General features: G+C 49.9%; 1 protein-coding gene across 1 annotated transcript; it reads left to right on the top strand.

Annotated features, from left to right (window-relative positions):
- Nucleotides 1–1,230: 1,230 nt before the first annotated feature.
- Nucleotides 1,231–24,660, top strand: XPO7 (exportin 7). Its single transcript, XM_026045885.1, has 28 exons — nt 1,231–1,318; nt 1,439–1,599; nt 2,187–2,280; nt 3,000–3,166; nt 3,429–3,494; nt 5,168–5,272; nt 7,023–7,188; nt 7,755–7,828; nt 9,251–9,370; nt 9,815–9,961; nt 10,764–10,936; nt 12,088–12,281; nt 12,672–12,777; nt 13,721–13,856; nt 14,850–14,923; nt 15,988–16,068; nt 16,555–16,618; nt 17,352–17,460; nt 17,852–17,958; nt 18,333–18,421; nt 19,039–19,146; nt 20,177–20,259; nt 20,810–21,024; nt 21,689–21,827; nt 22,309–22,469; nt 23,433–23,531; nt 23,718–23,845; nt 23,959–24,660. The coding sequence occupies exons 1-28, from the start codon at nt 1,231–1,233 to the stop codon at nt 24,050–24,052; spliced, it is 3,348 nt and encodes a 1,115-aa protein (XP_025901670.1). The 3' UTR covers nt 24,053–24,660.
- The last annotated feature ends 442 nt before the right edge of the window (nt 24,661–25,102 follow it).

Raw genomic sequence — 25,102 nt, 5'->3', positions numbered from 1 at the left:
ATTCCCGCGGCGCTTTGGGCCGCCTCGTGCCGTGCTCCTTATCTCGCCCTCGCAGGGCTCTCGCCCTGCCTAATCGCTGCGCTCCTCGCTCCAAACAGCAGCTCTTGCCCAGGCCCTGCAGTGAAACAACCCGCGGGTCCTTGTCGCCTCCAACAGCAGCAGGGCTCTGGCTTCCAGCAAGCAAATTCCCACGGAAAAGCAGCCGGATCCCACCCGCCGGCAAGAGGAGAAGGGAACGTCGGTGGAGAGTGTCTGGGCACAAAAAGTGGTGCCCGTCGGAGAGGTTTATCAGAGCGGAGCCTGGCTTTGCACGAATGTTTTCTGGCCGTTTGAGCGCGTTCAATTAAAAAATAAAATCGCTATTTATGCACTTGGACAAGAGGGTGGAAATTCCACGTTCGGGCATCCGCTTTAAGCGAACCCGTAATAGGCTTTGGCGTTGCTTCGTATCGCTCTGCAATACCCTCCGTCTGCAGCTGCACGTTTGGGGTAACCTGAGCAGAAAGAGGGCGTGAATCGGAACGTGAGGATGATGTGGAAGTGACGGGGCTCCTTGTAGACCTGATAGGAAGTGCGGCTTTGAGAAGCCAGCGCAAACATTGCAAATATTGGAACTTTTATTCCTGGCTTTCTCAGAGCTTCGTGCGACTCTGTGAAGCTCCAGGTGCCACCAGTGGCTGCGAGGAGGTAAACTGCAGGTTTGCTACCCCATCCCACCAAGTAAGAACACAACCCAGGATCTACAAGTTCCTTTTTCTATTTCCTACACTTGGCTGCGAGAGAATTCGAGTTATTTGTCACAAGCTGCTTTCTCCTGGAGGGAAATCTAAAGAGGCAAGACCTCAAAGAAAGGGCTGGAATGTGTCCTAGCTCTGGAAAAGCTCCATTTCCCAGGACACTGGGACTCGGCAAAATAATTTTCCATGAGGTACAGTTACCAAAACCCCTTTGGAAGATGGTGCAAGGTAACAGGGTCCATGCCGAGCTTCACTCTTTCTGTTATTTATATCATCCTTTATCTGACGTTACCACCTCAGCAACGGAGCGTTGAAAACTTCAGTGTATTTTTGGCCCACAATTGCTGAACGTACGTGTAAGAAAATATTCAGCTGTGGGTTGAACGGTTGTTTGAATGCACAGAACCTGCCTTTGGGAGCTAAAAATTGCATTTTGAAGCTGTGACAAAGCAGCCTTGGTGGTTGGTTTTTCCCCTCTTCGCTGTTTTGAGTGATGTTGCTGGATGTGATGGAGTGTGAGAAGTGTCTGGGTGTGGATTTGTTGCCAGTCACCTGGAGTCCTCCAAATCTAACTGGAACAGGTAGGGAATTCCTCAGGAGGGAAGTACGGGCTTCGTTTAATAGACCAAAGAAGAAAATACCAGGTGAACTTATTTTTCGCAAGCGTTAACTCTGCGGCTTGGTGGTTCTAACTTGTTTGTGTGCTGTGTTTCAGAGCCTAGCCCAGCTAGAGAACCTGTGCAAACAGCTGTATGAAACTACGGACACTGCGACGCGGCTGCAGGCGGAAAAGGCTTTGGTTGAATTCACCAACAGTCCCGACTGTCTGAGCAAGTGCCAGCTGCTTCTGGAAAGAGGGAGCGTACGTAAACCCCAGAGCTGTTCGAAATGCATCTCCCGGTTTTGGGCTTCCATTGGGAATGGCTTCAACGTGCCACGTTTGTATTGCAGCCAGCGTGCTGTCATGTATCCCGGATTGTGGGCAGCCCCGGCCGGAGAAGGTGTTGGCGCTGGCACCTCGTTGTGCTGCTGCAGTGTTTGCTGCAGGTGTCTGTGAGTTCTGGTGGCTTCGTGCTGCCGTTCTCAACACAAACAGGGTGGGCTTGAAGATACCCGAACGACAGGAGTGTTTCGTGGGCACCCGCTGCCTGCTCCGTTGGGCACGGGAGGAAGGATGGAGGTGCAGAGGTTTCCCCTCATAACGTAAAAAGAGCCAAGTTTCCCCTGGAACCTTTCCTCAGAAAATTGCCCTTGCTCTGGCATTGCCCTGGTAACCCAGCGTTTTGAAACGGGAAAACACATCCCATGCTCCAGAATTAGCATTACCAAAGAGATATAAAATATCCCCTGCAACATCGTTAGCTTGGTATTCTGGTGCTYGATCTTGTTCTGAAGTGTTGAGTAAACTGCAGCTTGGCTTTTTTTGTGTGTTTTTTCTCTCATTTACAGTCGTCCTACTCCCAGCTGTTGGCAGCTACATGCCTTACCAAGCTCGTGTCGCGCACAAATAACCCTTTACCCCTGGAGCAGCGAATAGATATCCGTAAGTGCAATTCTTCTAGCCAAGCTACTGCTAAAGTGAATGATCATCCCCCACATTTCGACCACGAGTGGTGGGCTCTCTGCAAGCAATTGCTCTTTAGGGCTGCTTGGGTATCTTAAGGAATATAGTGCAAAAGCAGCTTTGCTCACAGATTGCATCTTCACATATATTAYTAGCTGAGATGTAAAGGCCACATGTATGGACTTTTTTTTTCCAGTTGAGAGTCAGTGACGTTTCTGTGGCCCTGTGAATCCGCTGGTGTTGGAGTAGCTGCCCTGCTCTGTTATAGGAAATAGCCTTTTCATAGAAATGTGAGGCAAAAAGGGGCTTGGAGAGAGCATTTAACCAAACCACCGTGCAAAGTCCTGTTTTATCCTGAAATTATTCTAGAGCAGTTCCTTAGTTATAAAGAAAGGATCTTAAATCTAGTAAGTGAGAATGTTTCCTCTGTGCTTTTACATTTCTCAAGTTATGTGGGATATATTCTCCTTGCTTTTCCCCTTGCACACCATTGAAGGAGGACGGTCCCATGCCCGGTCCAGCTTTTCTGCTTTGCTGACTGTGTCCATCTAAACCACCKCTCTGCTGATGTTCTTTCTTCTTTTTTTTCCCTTCAGAAGCAGCTTTCTGAAATACAGTTTTTCCTAACGGGGTGTTCCAGGCTTGGCTCCATGTGCAAAGTCTTTTGTCTACAGAGATGCCYCCTCTCTGTGTTACAGGGAACTATGTGCTCAATTACCTGGCCACTAGGCCAAAGCTGGCAACGTTTGTCACACAAGCACTAATCCAGTTATATGCCAGGATCACCAAGTTGGGCTGGTTTGACTGCCAGAAGGATGAATATGTCTTCAGGAACGTGATCACAGATGTCACAAGGTTTTTACAGGTCAGACTGTTTTCTCTAGGTGAATATCTACCTGTGTGTGTTTGAAAGTTTGGGTATTTTTCAGGGAGTATTTTGCATCTTACTCTCCTATGTCTCGTCTTCAGTACTTTTTCTGTTGCATAGTCACTGTTGAAACTGAAAAGTCCCCAAAAATGACCCGTCCTGCCAGTTGTTGCCATTGTTAGAGGGACAGAGGTTTCTTTAGGCAAAGAAGTGTGTGCCACTGCTAACCTCTTTCCCGATTATCCCTCCCTCTCTTCAGGATAGTGTCGAGCACTGCATCATAGGAGTGACAATCCTGTCCCAGCTAACTAATGAAATTAATCAAGTAAGTGCTACAGCCTTCCTCAGTGAAGTAAGTGTCCAATTTTCTCATTCATATTGCTGTGTCCTGCTGTGTGTCTGTGCTTTTTTGGGGGGAAGGTGGCAGGGAAGACTTGTTTTATGCAGTCATGTGGTTTTGTGATATACATACATATGTATATATGTATGTATAAATATATAAACCCTTTATGCCTCTGCTATAAGGAATTGTTTTGCTTCTCTCTGGCCTCTTCCATCTTCTGTCACGTTTTGGTGTAAACTCCTGAGATGGAAAGGGTAACAAAAAGGGTGAGCAGCTGATGAAGGCCACTTAGTGAGGACAAGGGCCCCAGCGCAGAGGCTTTGTTAGAAGCCCTGCCAGCCACTCGGGTTGCAATCTGCAGAGCCCTCTGCGTGGCCCATTTTTGTGGCTTTTCATCTTCCTCAGGTGAAGGCTGGAGCAAGTAACACGGCTCGATGCGGTCTCGAGTCGCACTGTTKTACTCATTGCACGGGCAGGCTTTGCAGGAGCGGCGCTGATACCTGTCGCTGCCCTAGAGGTGGCCTGCAGCGGGCTGCCACTTAGGGAATTTTGCTCTAATTTGGCTAGAAGAACCAGGAGTTAATTGGGAGGAGGAGAGACCGCTCTTGATTTTAATTTCACTAAAGAAACGAACCCTTTATTTCCGCTAGCATATTGATCACTCCTGGCACACCTCAGTTGACTCGTTTTGCTGAGTGCCAGCAATTGCACGGGGTGGGATTCAGTGACTCACCTCAGAACATGTAGAACTGCTGCTGCTTGCAAAGCAGATCYGTGGATGTGTCCACTCAATAGCACGTGGCAGAAAAACACATCCGTGGGCCTTCTTCAGGGTTTCCGTGCTAACTTTTTGAGAAACTTCCAATTACATTACGGAATCTTCCGAAATCTAGTAGCACGACCTGTGGAATAAGGGCAGCAAGTCGGATTTTGCCATCCTGCATTGAAGTAAATTAAGAAGATCTCAAGCATCAACTTGRTTCTCCTCCCCTGCCTGGCACTTGACCGCAAAGCGCTGCAGCCCGCGCTGCTGGCGGCCCCTCTCAGTCGATATTTAGGATGCGGGGCCTGAATTAACATTCGAGTTTGTTACGCCGTGTGAAACCATGTGTGTTTGTCTCTCAGATCATACGTCACCTTTTTATCCTCGTGTGGTTAGAGGTCCCGTGCGGGAGCTTAGAACAGACGTGGCAGAGCCTGAGCAGGCAGTCCCTGGTTGACTCTCCATGTAGTTTTCTTCCCCTCTGTGCAGGTTCAGGAGGGGATGTGTAAGCGACCTTCTAATTACTAGTAATTGGCCACGTAGCTGCCCAGCAGCTTCAGGTAGGATTTAACCTTTAGGAGTTTAGAAAGTTGTGGGCAAGTTTGAGTGATTTCAGATTAAGATTATCTGGGCTTGGGAAGAGAACGGGGAGCAAAGCAAGTGCTTTGTGGCAGGGACGGAGCCCAGCRAATGTGCAGGTAGCCCGCTGTAACTCAGCAAGGTGATTTTGAGCAGGTAAAGGCCAACCAAGAAAGCCTTGCTGCGGAATAGCAGCTTGTGCCGTGTGGGGAGGGAAGCCTCCACATTCCAGTGCTTTGCACATTCCTGAATATCCTGCTTGTCGYGGTCCTTTTCTGCCAGTAACATCTAAGCCCTGCTTTTCTCTGTTCAGGCGGATACTACTCATCCACTGACCAAGCACAGGAAAATAGCCTCTTCCTTCAGAGATTCGTCCTTGTTTGATATATTCACGTTGTCCTGCAATTTATTGAAGCAGGTAAGGAAAAGTGTTTGTCATCTCCTCTTTTTGATCCATGGTTGGGCTGGAGTTCCCTCTGATGTGATTCCTTTGGAACAAGTGCTRTTGTTCTAGGAAATAGTATTTTCTCCTAGGACAGAGAGGCTTATTTATCTTTAGAGCTGTATTCCAGGTTAGTTTTTCAGGAAAGCTTTGACTTAAACTTGCATTTATTTAAAAATAAATAAGTAAATAGCAGCTAACAYGAACAGTGAAATCTTATGACCTTAATTTTTTGGTTTTTAATTGGAAATACATGCCTGGGCCTTGAGGCTTAGCTTTAAATGTTCTGGCCTCAAGCATCAGGAGAGAGAAGGGTGTATTGTTCCGTTTCTAGCTATCATGGATTCATTGATTTACAATCATAAAAAAGACAAATATTCTGCAAGAAGAGTGTCTGGGATGTTCATCTGCTTGCAAAAAGAGGAGCTTTTCTTTCAGGTAGCAGTGGCAAAGTTGCCAAATAGCACACAGCATGAAAAGCAAATCTTACTGTAAAGATATTTCCACGGGAGCAGTTCTGGTTCCATCAGTGATATAGGTGGGTGTGTGGGAGTAACTATGACCTTTTATCCTKGTTCCCAAAGGAAACAGGGCTTGTACAGTCACACAAGCCAGCCCTTCTATGTGCCCAGCTATAACAGCTGTAGTAAGTTAGGGGTTCCTTGGCTCATCTCTTCGATGGRTAGTTAGAGGTCTCATAAAATAAAGACCTTCTCCACTTGCCTGTAAAGAAGGGCCTGGGTAGGTGGCCTGGCTGCGGAAAGGCTTCTGGTGGCAGCCTGGTGCATGTTTGTATGCCAGGAATTGGCATATAAATGCCAATCCTGGGTACTCCAGCCATATGGAGTACCCTGCTCTTGCTCTGTCCCTGTGGGATCCTGGAGACTTGGCAGACGTGGCTTGTTGGAGGAAGAAGCCTCAAGTTTCCACCCTAGCTCTTAATCCTCTCACTTTGGCTTCTCGGGATGCTGTGATTTAAGGCAGATCAGCAGGTTTTCTGATTCCTCGCTGCAGAGAGCGAGGAAGCGACGCTGGCACCGGTCCCACTGCTCTTGGCAGCCTCCGTACAAACACCCTTTGCAGAGGTGTGCACAACTCGGTGCAAAACCTTTGCAGGAGGCTTGAGCTGCAAGAGTTTAGTTTGATTTTAAGCACCGAGCGGTAGCGCGAAGGAGGGAGCGCCTGGCCTGGCCCTGCAGCATTCCAAGTGCTCCCTGAAAACCACACAGAAATGACCTCGATGCCCACGGAGCTCTCCTGCTCCTTGGGAATAGCCCCGTTTTCCTGCCCAGAGCAGAACTTCGTAGCCAGAGCGAGGCTCGGACCAGTYTGCTCAACAAATCATCCCCTTTCCACGCAAGGGTTATGTGGAGCCACAGGGTTCCCTGCTCTTAGGTGCTTCTCAAGCAGCAAACGTATTCTCATRTTGCACCTTAATAAGAACTCCCTTATCTCAGAAATCTCCCAGGATAGTTTTAAGTTGGCCAACCTGCTGTCGTACAAAGCGAGTGAAAAAGGAACCACTTTCTTGATACGCTGTAAAGAATAAGCGTATAAATACGCAAGCTGTCTATGAAAGTGTGGGGTGGCTAGGCTGGGGGGGTGGGATGTGTGATCCTTAGGCTCGTCACGTCCTCTTAAAGCTAAATTATTGTCTCAGACTCAGCTGTCACGTTCTCGGGTGTGTTTTTTGTCCTGTGTTGCTTTAATCCAACGTGTCTCTCAGGCTTCTGGGAAGAACCTGAACCTGAACGATGAAAGTCAGCACGGGCTGCTCATGCAGCTGCTTAAGCTCACCCACAACTGCCTGAACTTTGATTTCATTGGCACATCAACGGACGAGTCCTCCGATGATCTCTGCACAGTGCAGATCCCAACCAGCTGGAGATCAGGTAATGTTCCTGGAGGAAGAGGGCGCATCTCCGGGAGCATCCCGGCTGGAAACATAGGTGACCTTCTGGGACCTCTGCACCTAAAGCTTGGGCATACAGTGCCAAGTGTGAAGTGCAGCCTTTTCCTTGGCATGATCACAAATGCCATCCAGCTCCTTGGGCTGGCTCTCCGGAGTTACAAGGACACTCTTCTCTCCTTTGCCTTAMACCTGCCAGTTCAAGAAAGGTGAAAGAACTGAAATGTAAATAACAAACAGCTCGGCACCTGCTGTGGGCATCTGAGTCTTTTTCACCAGTTGCTGCAAGCTGTTTCACAGGTTGCTTTCTTAAAATATTATCCTGTAATTTTTGCGGAATATCAAGAGCTTTATTTCTGGGAAAGCCAATTAGGTCAAATTGGAGGACTCCAATTACTCCAATTGTTATTACCCTGACAAATATATGGGCCGTTCTGGACTTTGTCTTGACTTGGTATTTGTTTGGAAAACRTTGGCATAGATAAGCATTAAATCTGTGGAATGTATTAAATGGATGTGTTGTGGATAAATTGCTTCCTTTTGTTTCAGCATTCTTGGATTCTTCAACCCTCCAGCTRTTTTTTGATCTTTATCATTCCATCCCTCCTTCGTTTTCTCCTCTGGTAAGTTTAGTGTTTGTCTTCCTTGCAGAAGCAGCCAACAACGATCTTTTGGTAGGATTAACCTGGGAGATTTCCCTGGTTGGAATGTCGCCGAATGATTTCGGACAGCTTCCAAGATATTGTTGGCGCTGCCTTTTGATGGCTAGGCAAAGGGGAGGTTGCTGTTCTCCCAGTGCTGGGATCCAGCACTCCCAGTTCTCCCAGTGCTGGGATCCAGTGGCATGTAACAGGTTTAGGAGCCGATCTAAGAGCAACTCACAGCTTCAAAGTTCACTCTGCTGCTTTGTCCTTGTGTCTGCTGCGTCCACAAGCATCTCCTGATGTCCTCAATGAACTGATGTTCTGCAGCTGATGTTCTTTTCCCCRTGCAGTGAGTGCAGCTGATCCTAAAACCATACTACAAGTAGGAAGCAAGTCTGGGAGTGCAATTAAGGAATGAGAATTCGCCTTCCACGCTTGGAAACTGGGCCGTGTCCCAGTTGCATGAAATGGCCAATAGCACAGTTAAACTAAAAGCTGCATCCCTTCTTGGAAAAGAAAAATGCCTGCCAGTCATCTGTCTAATAAATAGTTTCCATAATTAATGCTACAGTGAACACTCGCCCTTTGGCTAGGGAGGGAAGGGTCCTTCAGAAATAATTTTACTGCTGAGGCTCTCAGCACTGTTCATTATGTTGCAGTTCCTTAGCTAGTTCTGAATTGAGAATCTCAAATATTCATGGAAGATATTAACATTATGAGACTTTTTTTTTTTGATAGTGAGCAGAAATATGAGGCAATTAAGCCCGTAATTGTCCTGAGTCTTTGATCATTAAACGGAAGAGCCGGCACAAATGAGAGAGCAGCTGAGAAGGCAGCAGTTACAGTGGTCACAGGGAATGGGGATTTGTCCAAGGGTCCCAAGGTACAAATTAGATCTGGCTCCTGCTGTTCATCACCCCATTCAGTGCTTGCTGCTAGTGCAGCTCCAGCCCTTGCAATCTACGCTTGGTTTAAATTTGGGCTGAAAATGATTTTTTTTTTTTTTTTCTTGACAGCCTCATATCTTCTGTATTCCTTTTCCAAGTCATGCTTTCTGGGGCCTCCGTTTGAAGAAATCTTGGTATTTTAGGGGCTGCAGAGCAGAGTTCAGAACACATTTTAGACCATTAGACTGGGAATATTGTTCTTTTGACTGATTTGGGGTTTTTATTATGTGATTTGTTTCTACTTTATATAAATACAAAACACGTAGAATTATGAAGGTGGTGACTCTGATTTCAAATCCCTCTTTTGAACTGAATCGGCTGATGCGCAGCTTGCAAAGAAGCCTCAAACTTAACTGGATTGTTCTGCATCGTGAAAAGGGAACCCATGCCAGTCATTCCATCGTTCTAAGTCTAGTCTAAGTCATTCTAAGTCTATTCTCTTTGCACCTTGTAGGTTTTATCCTGCTTGGTCCAGATAGCTTCTGTACGCAGATCCCTCTTTAACAACGCAGAAAGAGCCAAGTTCCTGTCTCACCTCGTTGATGGAGTGAAACGAATACTGGAAAACCCCCAGGTGAGTATTTCAGGTGGAGCTGGTGGAATTTTCTCTGCATTCCCTCCTCATCAGCTATTTTGATAGAAAAATTTTTGGCCCAGTATGTACTCCTAAGCGTTTCCATCTCGTATTTTAATGAGAAAGCAGAAAAGTTAAAGAAAGTCGGAGTAATAAAAATGCTTAGTCTGGTAAAGAGGTTCCAAAGAGTTAATGGGGCCAATAGCTTGATAGCAAAGCAGAGTTTAAAATACTGGCAGAGAAAAGAATAATGCCGTAGCAAGGTCAGGATTTGGAGGGTGTAAAATTTAGGGATTTTGGAAAAAGAGCCTGGTAAGATGATAGACAAAGAAGGGGTCACCCCATTTGACTATAGCCATCCCAAACAGGGCTGCCTCTTCCTGCTGGTAGCTAGTGGTGCCTCCTCCTGTTTCTCATTCCCGCTCTTCCTTATTCCCTCCGTAGAGTTTGTCAGACCCAAACAACTACCACGAGTTCTGCCGGTTGCTGGCCCGCCTGAAAAGCAATTATCAGCTGGGAGAGCTGGTGAAGGTGGAGAACTACCCAGAGGTTATCCGGCTCATCGCGAACTTCACGGTGACCAGCCTGCAGGTAGAAACCGCCGTTTGCCTCCCCCTCTGTCACTTCTTGCTGTCCTTTTCCCCGCTCTCCTCTTTCCTGGGCTTCTCTTGAAACCAAATAGTTGCCCTCTTGTCTGTTCTTTACCCCCTACTTTACTAGAATAGTGCTGGGAAGGAGCCCACCCCTTAAAAAAACCAAAAGCCTGCGTGCAGTGTGCCCAAAACCCACACTGATTCTACCACGATTGTACCACAATTGCCCACTGAAAGCAGCAGGTGGGGAAGACAGAGTTGCTTTGCCTCTGGAGCCTTTCCACGCCCAGAAAGGAAAAGAACCTGCTAAATAGGGCTTATTTTTACAATTCTGTATCAATTTGCCACGAAAATACAGGGATTGCTACTCACAGGAGGATCATGCTGTATTCTCACTGAGTTTTCCCCTGACATATACCTTGTAACTACAGCTGCACACAGAATACAGTTTAGAAAAATGGTGTAACTTGCATAAATGTTACAGTTTGACCAAGTTGTTTGTAAAATAGCTGTGAGCTGTTGCTCTGCCCGGGGAGTTGTGTGCAGCACGCTGCAGTGGTTGCTCAGCCGTGCTTTGCTCGCCTGTGCATCTTTGGACCCTGCTTGGAGGGGTCTTGAAATTCTTAACTGAGTGTTGATAACGTCCTCTGAACTATATAAAATTCATTGGTAAAGTCAGCAGCTGTATCGTTAAAGCTTCAAGATAGACCCAACAAAAAAAAAGGTGCTATGTGAAACACAATAACCTGGACAAAATCCTGGAGATCGTGACTTCTCGCTTGCTTTTCCTTGCCTGGCAGCACTGGGAGTTTGCCCCGAACAGCGTCCACTATCTCTTAAGCTTGTGGCAGCGGCTGGCTGCGTCCGTCCCCTACGTCAAAGCCACCGAGCCGCACATGCTGGAAACCTACACCCCAGAGGTGACCAAAGCCTACATCACATCCAGACTGGAGTCTGTGCACATCATACTAAGGTGAGAAAAGGCACAGGGAGGGTTTCGAGAGGCAGCCCCAGATGCCAGTGCAGAAGGCTCTGCTCTCTCCCTGTTCTCAGCTTTCCTGTAAAAATGAACTCTGACTGTGGGGAATGTTGTGAGTCACCAAAGGCTTTATAAAGAAAGGCTTCCTAAATTGTATATCCTGTCCCCTATGCAAAATGAAACGTGGGATTTCTTTTTTTTTTTAATTTTATTTTTTTTAATTAAGCTGAGTTTTCTCAAATGATGCTTATGTTGCCACTATCTGTGCTGCTGTTTTGTTGTCGTTTGGTCAGTGGGATCCTTCTTCCCCAGCTTTTACACCGCTCTGTCGTGTTCATATTCTCCATTACAGCAGGGAGGTGGAAGTGGCAGGATGGGATTTGCCTCCTTTTTAGAGCTCTGCCTCCGCATGGCCCAAATCAGACCTGGGATTATCTCCTTTTTTCCCCTCATGGGACTGCAAGGGCAGTTCTGGACGACTCTGCTGCAGGGCTTGAACTTGGCCCTGCAAATTCCACCTTGTGTTTGCATGTATTTGATGGAAACAAATGGTTGAACGTAGAAAAATACGCTATGAAAGCACCTCTGAGAGGGCTTCTGCTGGGATTATCTGTCTTTAGGTATCTGTGAGTTCATGGGATTCAATGTTTTAATGAGTCCTGGAGTTCACAACGCAACTTAATAGTGAAATTAGTGTGTTTAGAGGAAAAGGGAACTAAACCATGAAAGATGGATTCTTTATTTATCAAAGTCAGCAGCAAAGGGACCTTGTTCTTGGCGCTGCCTGTTCTGTTCAAAGACTTGGATAAAATGACAAGCTCACTCATCCCAGGTCCTGGTGGCCTTTCCCCTTGGGCCACTAGTGTTCAGGTTTACGGCCCCAGCAGCAGTAAGGCTCAGCCTATTCTTTCAGGGTAACCCTCCTTGTCATGGCAAATACGCAAGGGAGAGACTCCAGGATTCCCTGGAATTGTTACCCGCCCGAGGAAAGGCATCTCCTGTCTGCTAGGAATAAGCCTGTGTTGGGGTTTAGAGTAATTTTGTCTTTTGGGGGTAATTTTCTGCCTTTTTAGAGTAATTTTTTGCCTTCTTAGTGTAATTCTGCCTTTTTAAGGACCTTTCTGATCTGCTTCCTTGCCGTGCAGGGATGGCTTGGAGGATCCGTTGGACGACACCGGCCTGGTGCAGCAGCAGCTGGACCAGCTCTCCACCATCGGCCGCTGCGAGTACGAGAAGACGTGCGCCCTGCTCGTGCAGCTCTTTGACCAGTCAGCCCAGTCCTACCAGGAGCTGCTGCAAAGCGCCACCGCCAGCCCCATGGACGTGGCCGTGCAGGAAGGTGAGCCCTGCGAGGTGGGATCGCAGGACGGTTGCCCCTTTGCCAAACTGCCATCCCCACGCCGTGCCTGGCGCTTTGGGGAAGAATCAACCCCGCTGCTGACATCTCTGTGTGTTTAAATGCCCGGAATTGAGTTCCGCAAGAAAGCAGCTCGCTGCAGTGGGATATCATGTAAATAATGAAGATCTTCCAGGCAGATCTGGCCGCCTTTGTGCTGTAGAAATGTCACGGCTTTTCTGCAGCAAGTGCATAATTGAGTAGTTTGGGGATAGTTGGGCCCAAAAGCGGAAAGTTCTCCTTTGTGCATCCTATTTTGGCAAAACGAAACGCGCGTTGCTCCTGCTGCTGCCGCGTGACGTGCTTGGTTCTCATGTCCTTTCTTGGTTTCAGGGCGCCTGACGTGGCTCGTCTATATTATCGGGGCAGTGATTGGTGGTAGGGTCTCGTTCGCCAGCACGGATGAGCAGGATGCGATGGATGGCGAGTTGGTTTGTCGGTAGGGATGCTGTTTTCTAGCTGCACCTCAGTGTGGATGCCGGCGTTGCTCTTGTGGAGCTGCCCCCCGTGTTCTTCCCCTCTTTTCCCCCCAAAAAAAAGGCCAATGTGGGACTGGCTGTCCTGAGAGCAGAGATTTGGCAGTGTTGGCTAGAGCCAGGCCAGCGTCTGCTGCTAAATTGGGAAATGTGGCTTGTGAGTGAGAGGGGAAGAGCACGAGAGGAGGGGATTTATCCTGAAACACATGCCCTGGAGTGGCACTAACTGCATGGGACCGGGAGGGGGGCCTCTCCCTGCATTCCTGACTCCCAACTGGGTTTTGTCCCTAAAGTGGCTGCAGTTCTTGGAGTTCTGCTGGGGCTGCCGGGGTCTCCCRGCAGCTGGGAGATACCTGGAATTGCCAGTCTGCTCCGTTGCCAGCTCTGCCCGGCAGACATGAGGAACCCGCTCGCTGCTCATGAGCAACCTCAGGCTGCACCAAGCATCTTGTAGACACCACCCTGCTCTGCACTAAGAGACAGAGGTGTCGTTCTCCTAGCAGAGAAAGAGGAGCCAAAAGTGCTAATTTATGGCAGCTGTCCTGTTAACAAGCCACTGGTTATAGGCAACATCAAGCATTAGCTTCCCCTGAAGCTGATAGTTACTGCAGAAGGCAGGGAGACCCCTCACGTCGTATTTCAGCACCAGGGAGATGTTCATAGAAGTCTGTCCRCTTGATCTTCTCCTTTCCCACCGAGGCCTCGCGTGGCTCCTRTGAGTGCTCCAGGAGCCCTTGGAGCAGCCATGCACCAAGGCAGAATGTGCCTCAGTGCTCGTGCTTYGTTTTGGCAGCTCTTGAGCCAAAACACCACCACCCAGCAAGGAATAAGYAGTGCCACGTGCTAGAAACCCCCCGTCCCCGTGTCCAGCGGCGTCTGAGGGCGTCTCTTCCCACCTCTCCCCAGGGTGCTGCAGCTGATGAACCTGACTGACTCCCGCCTGGCTCAGGCTGGGAATGAGAAGTTGGAGCTTGCCATGCTCAGCTTCTTYGAGCAGTTTCGGAAGATCTATATTGGAGACCAGGTGCAGAAGTCTTCCAAGGTAATTCCCTTTGCTACCTGCCTTTGGGTCATGCCCAGTGTAGTAATAGCTTTTTTTTTYCTCTCCTTCAGTGTGGAAGCAAGTGAAAAATAGCAGAAATATTTGAGACTTCTCTGTCCTGTTTTCTAGGTGCATGCCCAGTGTTCTAATATTGCCAACCGTGAGCTGTTCTTGGCATAACTTATTCCATAGGCCTGAGAAAGGAGCCAGTGGCTGTGGCAGAAGCCCAGAGCTTCAGCCCTGGGTTCCCTTTTGTTACCTCCCAGTTTCTGAGTGTGACTTCCAGTGAGTTCCTTACATCAACGCAAAGCGTTGACTCGCTGGAGGAACCTTAGCATTTTGTGCTGTGCTTTTGCAYCTCTAAAGTGAGGATAAATAAATGCTCCCTTTGTAACAAGGCGGTTATAAATATGCCAGACTCCGAATGCCTCGGTGGCAGGATGCAAAGAACAGGAATATCCTTATTCTAGAGCCCCGTTCACTTCCAGGAACTTGTGACTTTCCCTCCCCACGCCAAAGACCTTGGAGCAGGGAAGTGACAAAGGACTTGAGAGTCCCAGACAAACTCAGGAAAGCCCCGTGCGTRGCTGCMGGAGGAGGGAYAGAGTTAAGATGTCCCTTTAGGAGRGMCATCTGTGTCCCTGAGGGAGGAAGAGCAGCCGGTTGCTGCGTAGAGCACCCGAAGCTGCTATGACTCGGGGTTTAAGAAGGGCTGATTAGGGCGAGTGGTGATGTGGGTCCGATCACGAGGAGCCCCGTGCACCACCAGGGTGCTTGGGGAAGGCCACGTGTGAGCGTGTCCACCACAAGGGTCAGCAGGTGAACATCAAGTAACCTCTCACTGCTTGAGATTTATGTTCAGAAGTGGCCAGGAACGAGGAAGCGTTTGTCCTTGTTGCCTTGGGCATTGCTGGTTCTGTCCTTGGACATTGCTGGTTCTGTCCTTGGGCATTGCTGGTTCTGTTCTAGCCTGGTGCTCTTCTCTCTCCGCAGCTGTACCGCCGGCTCTCGGAGGTGCTCGGCTTGAACGATGAGACCATGGTCCTGAGCGTCTTCATTGGCAAAATGTAAGTGTTCCCGCTTGCAGGCATCAGAGGCTCCAGGGTTTGCTGGAAGGTATAACTGGGACAACTGGAATATGAGGCAGTGTTGTTCAGTCTAAAACTAGTAACGGTAACTCGAGAGACTTATCAGTTGTGATCGGGGGCTCAAGTCGCTCACGGTATCCACGATTGATTTTGCTGCTGTGGACTCCAGCCTGGGCCGTGGAGACACAAAATACACCCAGCATCAGAATAATGGATTCGCTTTCCAGTGCCTGCTTCGTAGAGACCAAGTCAGAGTGGGGACAGCTTCAAGTATTCATGCCCTGTCGCTGGACTCTTGCCAATCACCAGCCACGAAAGCTCCAAGGGGAGGGGACCAAATTCCACCAAAGTGCTGTTTTTGGGTTTTTTTTCTTGGGCTTTTTTTTGTTTATATTTTTTCCCCAAACAGCACTTAGTATCAGAGTAGCACAAATCTTTCCCTCAAAATTCCGGTAGGCGCCCTGGGCAGCCCGCTGCTCGGCGGCCTTCCCGGCGCTTTGGGAGCTCGGAGCACTCGCCCGGCTCCGAGGYCGAAGGCCAGCACCCCGTGCGCCGCCCCTAGCCTCCCCTCAGCTTTTTAGCAGCACCCCGCCGCGATGTGCCCGGGGCCTTGCCCGAGCTGCACAGCCGCAAAGGGGGGAATTGGCTCTCCTGGAAGAAGCAAGGGCTACTAGAATTCTGCAGCTGGCAGTGGATGGTGCAGGTGCAGAATTGCATACGTCTGCATGTTGTCACTGCCGCAGAATTCTCTTACCCTTGCTGCAGAAATCAGCCCTGGAGAGCCACAGAATTCCAAGGGCCTGGGTATGGGCCAGTGTAGCTTGGGACCCAAGTAGTGAAGATTATCTGAAGGATAATTTTCTAGTCAACCAAATGTAAGTACAGTAATTTTATACCAATCTTTTGTGGCTTGTGATGTCTGTGGTTCTGGTGGAGGGTGGAACTGATGATGTTGGGTGACTTTTGCCTGGAAGAATCTGCCACACTGCAAAGGAGAAACCAAGCAAAGCCCTCTGATGCATCCTTGTTGTGCTCTCCCCTAGCATCACGAACCTGAAGTACTGGGGTCGATGTGAACCTATCACTTCCAAGACTCTGCAGCTGCTCAATGACCTCTCCATTGGATATCCTTTTTGGAAGASCTGTGCGTGTGCAAAGCACTAGAGCTTCCCAATGGATGAAGAGCGACCCAACCGCTCGGTTGGAACAGGATCACTCTGCATATAATGGCTTCCAAAAACATTTAATCTTTGGGACAGGGAGAAGAGTCTCGCTCAAATCTTTCATCTAGTTGTTGAGTGCCAGCTGCTGACTGCATTTTCATCAGCTTTTTAGTGGAGATCGTAGCTGCTCTGTAGCTTACTGTGTACAGTCTACGTTTGTGGGCAATGACAGGCTGTTTTATGGTCTTGTCCTTTGTGCCAAGTAAATGTAGGCCTCTCCTGTGTGGAYGACAGCAAGGTAGCAAGAGTCCTTGAACCAAGCAGAAGAGAGGCTAGAATGCTTTACATAAAATAGACCCAAATCCCCTTTCAGCTTTGCTCTGGGGGTGCTTTGCAAGTACATGAGATCTCTGGCTGATTCTACTGCTTCCTTAACACCCCCTTTACATACAGCAGCGTTAGGAAGCTGGTGAAACTAAGCGCTGTACAGTTCATGCTGAACAATCACACGGTAAGTCCGTTTGCCTCATGTCTCACAGCCAACTCCTCCATGCTGAGAAAATCCCCAGGCCCTAACACCTGGACACACATTTGGAGTTTCTCCCTTTCCTGGATGCTTCCAGGATATAAGAGGAGTGTGTAGGAGAAGTTCGCTGCGTTCCTTCGCTCTTTGTTCAAAGCCTGCCCCTCAATTTTGATGGCTTATAATTATGTGATAACTTTCATCCCAGGAGAGTTAAGCGGGGGGTGTCTGTACTGAAAGACAGCTGTTTTCAGGGTGAAATGCAGGACTGCAGCACTTGCAGTCAGGAAAGTCTGAAATGTGCAACAGAAAAATAAGAGTAATTCTCTTGCTTGGTAATAAGAGAATGTCTGTAAAGGGCTGATTTTCAGCATCTCTAACCCCTTGGGAATGAAGGGCAGGAGGCCGCTCTCTTCTGGAGGCACCTCAGGGCTTTCCATGTTCAGCCTGTGCTGGGGAGCTCCCACTTGGGAAGTGAGAGGGCAGGAAGCTTTGCCAGGACTTTCCTAAGCGGGATCTCCGGCCTGGGATGTGTTGCCCTCTGCTGGCCTGGTCTCTGGGACCATTCATGTGAAGAGCTGCTCATTTGCAAAATAACTCTGCGGGCCAGCTCTTGAAGAGACGGAAGAATGGAGGATTCATACATGACTCAGTGCCCAACACAGAAGCCCATTCAGCCTGGCAGTTCACTTTTAACCCYGCTGTTTTCTTCTCTTTGCAGAGCGAGCACTTTTCCTTCCTGGGTATTAACAATCAGTCCAACCTGACTGACATGAGATGTCGGACTACCTTCTACACCGCGCTTGGGCGTCTTCTCATGGTGGATTTAGGTATTACGGGCTTCTCCCGGGAAGCAGAGCCAAGTGGTTCGGATGGTGGGCTCCACAGGGGGGCTGCATCCTGCCGTTTGGGAAGCTACAGGACCAGGAAGGGGCATGAGAAGGGGAGAAGCCAAATGGGATAGGRAAAAGGAAAGGGAAGAAGCTAAAGAGCGACTCTGTTGCTCTGTGCCAGTTATAAGTCATCGTATGCTCTCCTGAGATGGCAGGGCTTGTTCTGAGCTCTTCCCAAGCAAGCTGGAGATGAGCAGTGGCAGCACCTCTGTCTCGAGATGTGTTCCCTGCAGCTCTGGGGTGGCCAGCTCTCAACACCTCATTTGCTGAGGCAGCTGTGTGGCTATCGGGGTGTACAACATGTTCCCTCTTGATTTCCTTCTTGCAGGGGAGGATGAAGATCAGTACGAGCAGTTCATGCTCCCCCTGACAGCTGCTTTCGAGACTGTAGCACAGATGTTCAGCACAAACACTTTCAATGAACAAGAGGCAAAAGTAAGTTGGGCAGAACCTCCATGTTCCGGAGGCGGAACCTCCAGTCTCTGCAGAGGGTTGGTTGTCCRGTTCAGCCACCCAGGAGAGAACAAATAAATTGTGATGGGAGAGACACATTCTTTGCTCTGATGAGACAAGTAGTCGCTGGAGTGGGTGCCTTTTTCCTCCCAGCATATGGGGTAGAAGTGAAATCCCCTGGACTTGCTGGGTTTGGGATGCACTGCTTAAATTAAGCAGCGAGGCTAATCTGCCAGCCTTCCCTCTGCTGGGAATGAAATACCCCAGTCCGGTCAGCGCCCAGCTTAAGGCTTCTGGCACTTGTGCCACCCGTGCGATGTGTTCTAACTTGTAATGTCTTGTCTTCTGTCATGCAGAGAACGTTGGTCGGTTTGGTGAGAGACTTGAGGGGCATAGCCTTTGCCTTCAATGCCAAGACCAGCTTCATGATGCTGTTTGAATGGATGTATCCTTCTGTTGCCCTGCAACTCGAGCCACCCTGACAGAGGGAAGCCTCTAGCTGCCAGATCGAAATGCCATGTTCTCCAAGCTAAATATTGAGTGGGGTTTTATTTCACTTTTATAATACCTGGTGCCATGGCTGGAAACTCTAAAACAGCTTTGATTTGCTCTGTCTGAAGAGCCATCTAGAGGTTTGGCCTGTAAATCCCAAAGGTATTTATGGGATGCACATATGGGATATGTGCATCGCGGCCACAAACAAAAGTTTTCCTCCTGCTTACTAAGGCTGACAGCAGTTTGGTGTCTTTAACCTCTTGGTGAGACCACAGCTGCTTGGAGAGCCTGGGATCCGCTCGCTTGAGCATCCCCATGGGCTGGAGCAGGTTGCCCTAGTTCAAGAAACATTCGTGCCCTTCCCTCAACGGATGGGGGCCGTTTCTTTGCCAAAGCAGCCCCAAACTAGTAGAATCCGCTACGTTTAGCCTTAAGTTGCTTTGCAAGGCTTGGAGGCAGGGCACAAGCTTGCACTTCAGTCCGCAGTCAGTCCACTTCTGTGCTTTGGTAGAAGTTGCTGCCTTCCTTTCTTCATGCCACCAAAGCTCCTTAGCTTTCCCCTCGCAGCTATCCCTCCTACATGCCAATCCTGCAGCGGGCGATCGAGCTCTGGTACCACGACCCAGCCTGCACTACCCCTGTCCTCAAGCTGATGGCTGAGCTGGTCCATAACAGGTARGAGGCTCCGGTGCCTGCACAGTGTAGCAGGGATGTTCCTGTCTGCCGTTCTGGCCATTTGGTGCTCATTGGGACCCAGCTGTATTTTTGCTTTCCCTGTTTCCATCTATACTTCACAGGGTGCCCCGAGAAGTGTGTTGAGGGGCCCCAGGGACTGGCATTGGTTCAGCAGGGAGGAAAATTAGCAATATCCATCACATGTCCCGATGCAGCTAGACCAAGCAACAAGATCAGGCAGCCCACCGAGTGTCTTGAGCGTGTAAGATGGAGGCAACCTGCATTCATATTTAAAACCCGTGTTGAAAACCAGCGTTGTTGGGTCAGCAGCGGAACAACCGCGGCTCTTGTGACGCTCTGCAGGGCATTGAGAAGCGGCCTGGCCTGGCAGGCGGCCAGCTGAACACAACCCCATAGGAAGGGACCGTGTTAGAGCCCAGCAGAAGGGACAGAAGGTTCAGGCACAGTCGCTGTAGAGCTCTCGAGAATCCGTCCCGCTGGGATATTCGGTCCATCCAAATGGCATCTTTGCAGTASAACAAACTTTGCTGGAGCATCTCCTCGCCCTGGCTTCGCAAGTGACCTGCAGAACTCCCTGCACTTCAATTCTAAGATCTCTGCTCCCTGGCAGGGGAGAAATGCCAAGCTCTGGGTTCTCGGTGCCCTTATGAATAGGAGATAGTCAGCCTGCCCCGCCGTGCTCTYTTCCAAGATGTTTACTGGGTTTGTGTCCAGCAGCCTAGTAACAATTGCCAAGACAGTATTTCCATGCTTCTCCTTATAGTATTCCTAAAATCCATGAAATACAGGTCCTTTCTTCTCATACAGCCAAGCTCGTCTGTCCCCACGGGGCTGTGTCCTGTCCCGCTCTGGGAATGAACCGCGTTCTGGGGCGATCTGTTGAACTCTTGTGACTAGATTTCAGGRACGAGTGCCCCAGTCCACAGCAACACATGGAGGTGCTCCAATACTGGTGCTGTTTTTGTTCTGCTGTGYATGAGCTCACAGTCATTCCCTGGGTTTCCCTCAGATCCCAACGGCTGCAGTTTGACGTGTCCTCACCAAATGGCATCCTGCTTTTCCGAGAAACAAGCAAAATGATAACGACTTACGGTGAGTAGCCAGGAAGGGGGTAAGTTGGCAGCCTCCATCTGCCCTTGAGCCCTTCTTTTGCTTGGGAAGGGAGAGCTGGGGCACTTGCCAGCTCGGAGAAGGAGGCTGGGCTGGGAAGCAGCACCCAGGGGTTTTGCTGTGCGCGTGCTCAGCGTGTTGGCCGGGCAGGCAAGCCCTCTGGGTAGGGTATTTGCCCTGCAAGTGGGAGAGAAGAATGAGGGCAATGAGCAGGGAGCTCAGATGAGCCCTGTGAGTGTGCAAGGTGGCAAAAGGGGAGCTGTCAAGCAAGTGGAGGGCAGTTCTGGCCCCTTGCTGTCCCATTTCTGCAACAAAAATGCAGAGCTGGGTTCTCCTCGGCTTCTGCTAGGGCCAGGCTGTTAATGTGTAGTGAGATCCTCAACTTTTGGCCGGGACGTGAATCACCAGTGTCTGTGAGCAGCTTCTCAGTAGTTCCTTGCAGCTCTGCTGCTTTGTTTCTCCCTGTACCCCAAGGGACGAAGTACCTGGATGCCATTGCTGAAACGCTAAGTCTGTTTCTGTGCTCATGCAGGGAATAGTATCCTAACGCTCGGGGAGGTCCCAAAGGATCAAGTCTACGCCTTGAAGCTCAAGGGCATTTCCATCTGCTTCTCCATGCTGAAGGCCGCGCTCAGCGGCAGCTACGTCAACTTTGGGGTCTTCCGYCTGTACGGGGACGACGCGCTGGACAACGCGCTGCAAACTTTCATCAAGCTGCTGCTTTCCATCCCTCACAGTGACCTCCTGGTAAGCTGACACCTGTGAGGAGCAGCGTAAGCACGAGGCTAGGAAAGGCAGGTGGAAGATTACACGGTAAAGGAATACTTTAAGCACAGAGAGCAGGGAACTTGTGGCACGTCCTGCAACTCCAGCTAGGCACAGGCCAGCAGGAATGGGCAGTGGCAGGGCCCTAACCCTGTCACCCAAGGGCTCCAAGCCTCAGCAGAGCAATTACCCAAATAATTGCTTCTCTCCCTGAAAAATACTTGCTGTAAGTGCAAGGTGGCTCTTCCCTGTACTGCCAGCGGGCAAAGAYGCTCTTGTGTCAGCAGTTAGAGCAAGCTGCTTGCTGAAGACCTCCACCTACAGAGCCTTGCTCCTGCCCAGACCTCAGCTACAGAAGTGCCTTTTGCAGCAGAGCTTTCAGCAATGTCAGCACAGTCCTGCCCAGCAAAAAAAAAAGAGGTGTTGGATCCAACAGGTTCAATCCTGTTTTGAAGTGGCAGGGGGAATAATACAGGCTCAGAAGTAATGCTGTGGGAGAGGTTGGTTGGTTCTCATTCCAAGAGATTCAGTAAGCATCTTGAGATGATTAATCAATAGCTTGGGTGTATCCCCCTGCAGACAGCATGGCTGATCGCTCCAGAGCAGCCCAGAAGCCTCAAGTCTTTCTCTGTTTCTCTCTCTGCAGGACTATCCCAAGCTCAGCCAGTCATACTATTCCTTGCTGGAAGTTCTTACCCAGGACCACATGAACTTTATAGCCAGTCTGGAGCCTCATGTAATCATGTATATTCTCTCTTCCATTTCAGAAGGCCTCACTGCACTAGGTAATTCTTTCTGTTCTGTTGTATCCTTAGAGCTTTGGGGTTGGCCACGGGTCTGAAATGCTGTGAATTCAAAGCAGCCCGAGTAATAAATGAGTGTTGGGTTCAGGCTGTGGAAGTTGTGCACCGTTGTCTTGACTGTGGGTGATGGATCTTGGGGAAACCTGTGTTTGCCTCTGGTTTTCTGCGCTCCTAGACGGGGTACAGAAGAGGTGGAACGGGTTGTCGAGTCTAAGAGTTGCCCYGTTTCACCTCTGTTAAAGCTGAAACGTTAGAGATAACATTAGAGATTAGAGAGAAGCTAAAACATTAGAGCTAATGAGTGTGTCAGTGAGGATGTCACCAGTGGCGTGGGTTAGGTGGCTCTTGCCAAGTCCCTGAATGGAAGCAGATGATGGATGCTTCCCTCGGCGTGTGCCCGGGTGTGTGTGAGCAAGAGAAGTGCCGGCAGCGTCCCGACATCTCCCGCTCTCTGTTCTCGCAGACACGATGGTTTGCACAGGCTGCTGCTCCTGTCTGGACCACATTGTCACCTATCTCTTCAAGCAGCTGTCTCGCAGCACCAAGAAGAGGACCACACCTCTGACCCAGGAGAGCGACCGGTTCCTGCACATTATGCAGCAGCACCCGGAGATGATTCAGCAGGTAAAGAGYGAAGGGACGGGGCCGTGTTGTGGCGTGGGGGACTGCCTGGTAAGCCCTGCATTTTTCGGCCKTGACATCATGTGGGATGTTCATGATCCCTGCTGCAGAGCTCTGGGCTTTTTCTGCAGGAAAAGGATTTTCTGGCTATTACTGCATCTCTCCTGCCCATTCGTTATGTGGTAGGTCTGATCTGAACGTGCACTTCAGAGCAATGGTTTTCCCTGTGCAAGGAACACTCGCTTTTGCATTTCAGAAGTGAAAGGAAGTAGCTTTTTTTTTTTTTTTTTTTTTTTTCCTTTTCCTTTGCAAAATGAGTATGAACTGCACTGGCAATTTCTAGAAACGAAGCCAAGAAATAGCCCTTCTGTCAGTAAACGTGTGAACCTGCTCTGCTTTGATGAAGGGTTTGTTGGACGCCCTGAACAGTCCAGCGGTGCCAGTGTACTCACGGCAGAGCAGAAACCACGGGGGCCCCTGGGCTCAGCAAGGCTGTGGTTCCACTAAGCTCAACGTTAGGACCACGTGCAAGCTGGGCTTGCAGCCTGTCTGAGAAGAGGCCCTGCACCTGCCTGGCCTCAGCCTGGCCTCTGCAGCGGGAATTTGCCCAGCAAGTTCTACRTGCTGGTAGCACCTCTGCCATCCATCTCCTGCCAGTCTTCCCAGCGCCTTGGAATAGACATGGAGCTTGCTGGGACTTGGCTCCTCTGCAGCTCTCCAACATTTATGATGGCAGAAGATCAATGAACTGAAGATATGTTTACCYTGTTTCGATGCCCCACTGTGTTTATCTGTAAAAGAGAAACTGCATTTCCAAAGCAGTTGGGTCAGACCTTTCTTGTTGCTGCTGTTACACCCTGATGAGGCTGGGCAGGGGGGATGCACATTCTGGCGTGCACGGTGCCAYGGCAAGGGGAGAGCTGGGTTTGCAGGGCTGCCTTTAAGCCTCCCAACTCCCTTTTGCAGATGCTGTCAACAGTGCTGAACATCATCATCTTTGAGGACTGCAGGAACCAGTGGTCAATGTCYCGGCCTCTGCTTGGCCTGATCCTGCTCAATGAGAAGGTAACCACCCCGAGCTCCTCTCGCAGCTGGAGAAACTACCCAGTCTCATGTATAAGAGTGGTAGAAATGCCATGATGAGCTGCACCACCCGTTCCCTCTCCCTTCCTGAAGGGGTTATATTTTGCCATCCAGTGCTGAGCTGGCTTTGTTGGGAAAGCTAATCCCTCCTTCTCTTCTCCCCAACAGTATTTCTCCGACTTGAGGAACAGCATAGTGAACAGCCAGCCTCCGGAGAAGCAGCAGGCCATGCACCTGTGCTTCGAGAACCTCATGGAGGGCATCGAACGCAACCTCCTCACCAAGAACAGGGACAGGTTAGTGCGGAGGAGCTTGCCGGAGGCCCCGGGCTCCTCGTGGCAGCAGGACAAGCCGAGCCCCGGCGGCCCGAGGCGCTGCTGTGACGCGCCRCGCTCTGCCTTGTCCTTAGGTTCACGCAGAACCTGTCGGCGTTCAGGCGAGAGGTGAACGACTCCATGAAGAACTCCACCTATGGCGTGAACAGCAACGACATGATGAGCTGACGGCTCCCGCCGCCACCTGTGCAGAGCAGCGACCCTTTGGCCTGGCCCAGAGGGGTTACCGTTTCCGATGGAAAGAAAAGAGGGCGTTTCTAATCCCTGCTCTTCCCTAGGGCTGGATTGCGCTCGCTTTGACCGAACTCCACATCCCGAGGGCAGAGGGAACAGGAGGGGTTAAGCTCAGCAGGGCAGGGTGCTTCTCTTGCCAGGGGAGGGGGTGGAAGGGGATAAAACCCGGTGCAAGAATCCAGCGTCTCCCTACCCGAATGTCTGCGTGGAACGCCAGCGCTCTGCTGCAGCCTGCCTTGTAAAAACCTGTACATTTTTTCATAACATTTTGAACAAGGTTTATATTGACTCGATTTAAGAAAAAAAAAAAAAAAAAAAAAAAAAACGGGAAAAAAAAAAGAAAAAAAAAAAAAGTGTGATTGAAATTTTTACAGAGTCCTGGTGCACCAGTGCTGGCGTGAGGGTTGCGTATGCAAGTGAGGAAAGCGTGTCCTGCAGGCCTGAAGCTTTACTGGGCGAGGGGTGGGTGTGTGAAAGTGCAGAGATTTATTTAGTGACAAGTGTAGAGAGAAGCGCGCAAAAAAAAAAAAAAAAAAAAAAAAGGAAAAAAAAAAAAAAAGCAAACATTGTAAAATTCCAAATGTATATTTTTTCTTAAGCCCCTCGAACTCACAACTTCCTGTTACCGTCTTGCCCTTGTTATTAGGAACTTTAAGCCATGCCGCGTGCCCCTGTCCGTGCTTGCTCCCGGGTGTCTCCCGGCCCCGCTGTGTTAGAGCGGGCGCCGTCCCTTTGCTCCTCGGAGCTCCCTGGGCTCCCTCCCTGCGGGAGCCGCTCTCCTCTCGCCCTGGGCCTCGCTCCCAGCTGCTCCGGAGCCGGGAAACGGGGCAGACGGGGCTGCGCTGGCGGCGGYGCCACGCGCACTGGGCAGCCCGCGGTGCTCGGCCGGAGCCGCCGCCGAGCCCCCTCGGAGGGTTCTTAGTAACAAGGCTTGCCTAGCATGAAGTACTTAACACCCCCTTGAAAACGATTCCATTTTTTTTG

Source organism: Nothoprocta perdicaria, unplaced genomic scaffold (genome assembly GCF_003342845.1).
Source record: "Nothoprocta perdicaria isolate Ctin4 unplaced genomic scaffold, notPer1 scaffold_413, whole genome shotgun sequence".
Classification (NCBI taxonomy): Eukaryota; Metazoa; Chordata; class Aves; order Tinamiformes; family Tinamidae; genus Nothoprocta; species Nothoprocta perdicaria.
The sequence above is the reverse complement of the archived record's forward strand: the minus strand, read 5'-3'. Positions and strand labels throughout refer to the sequence as shown.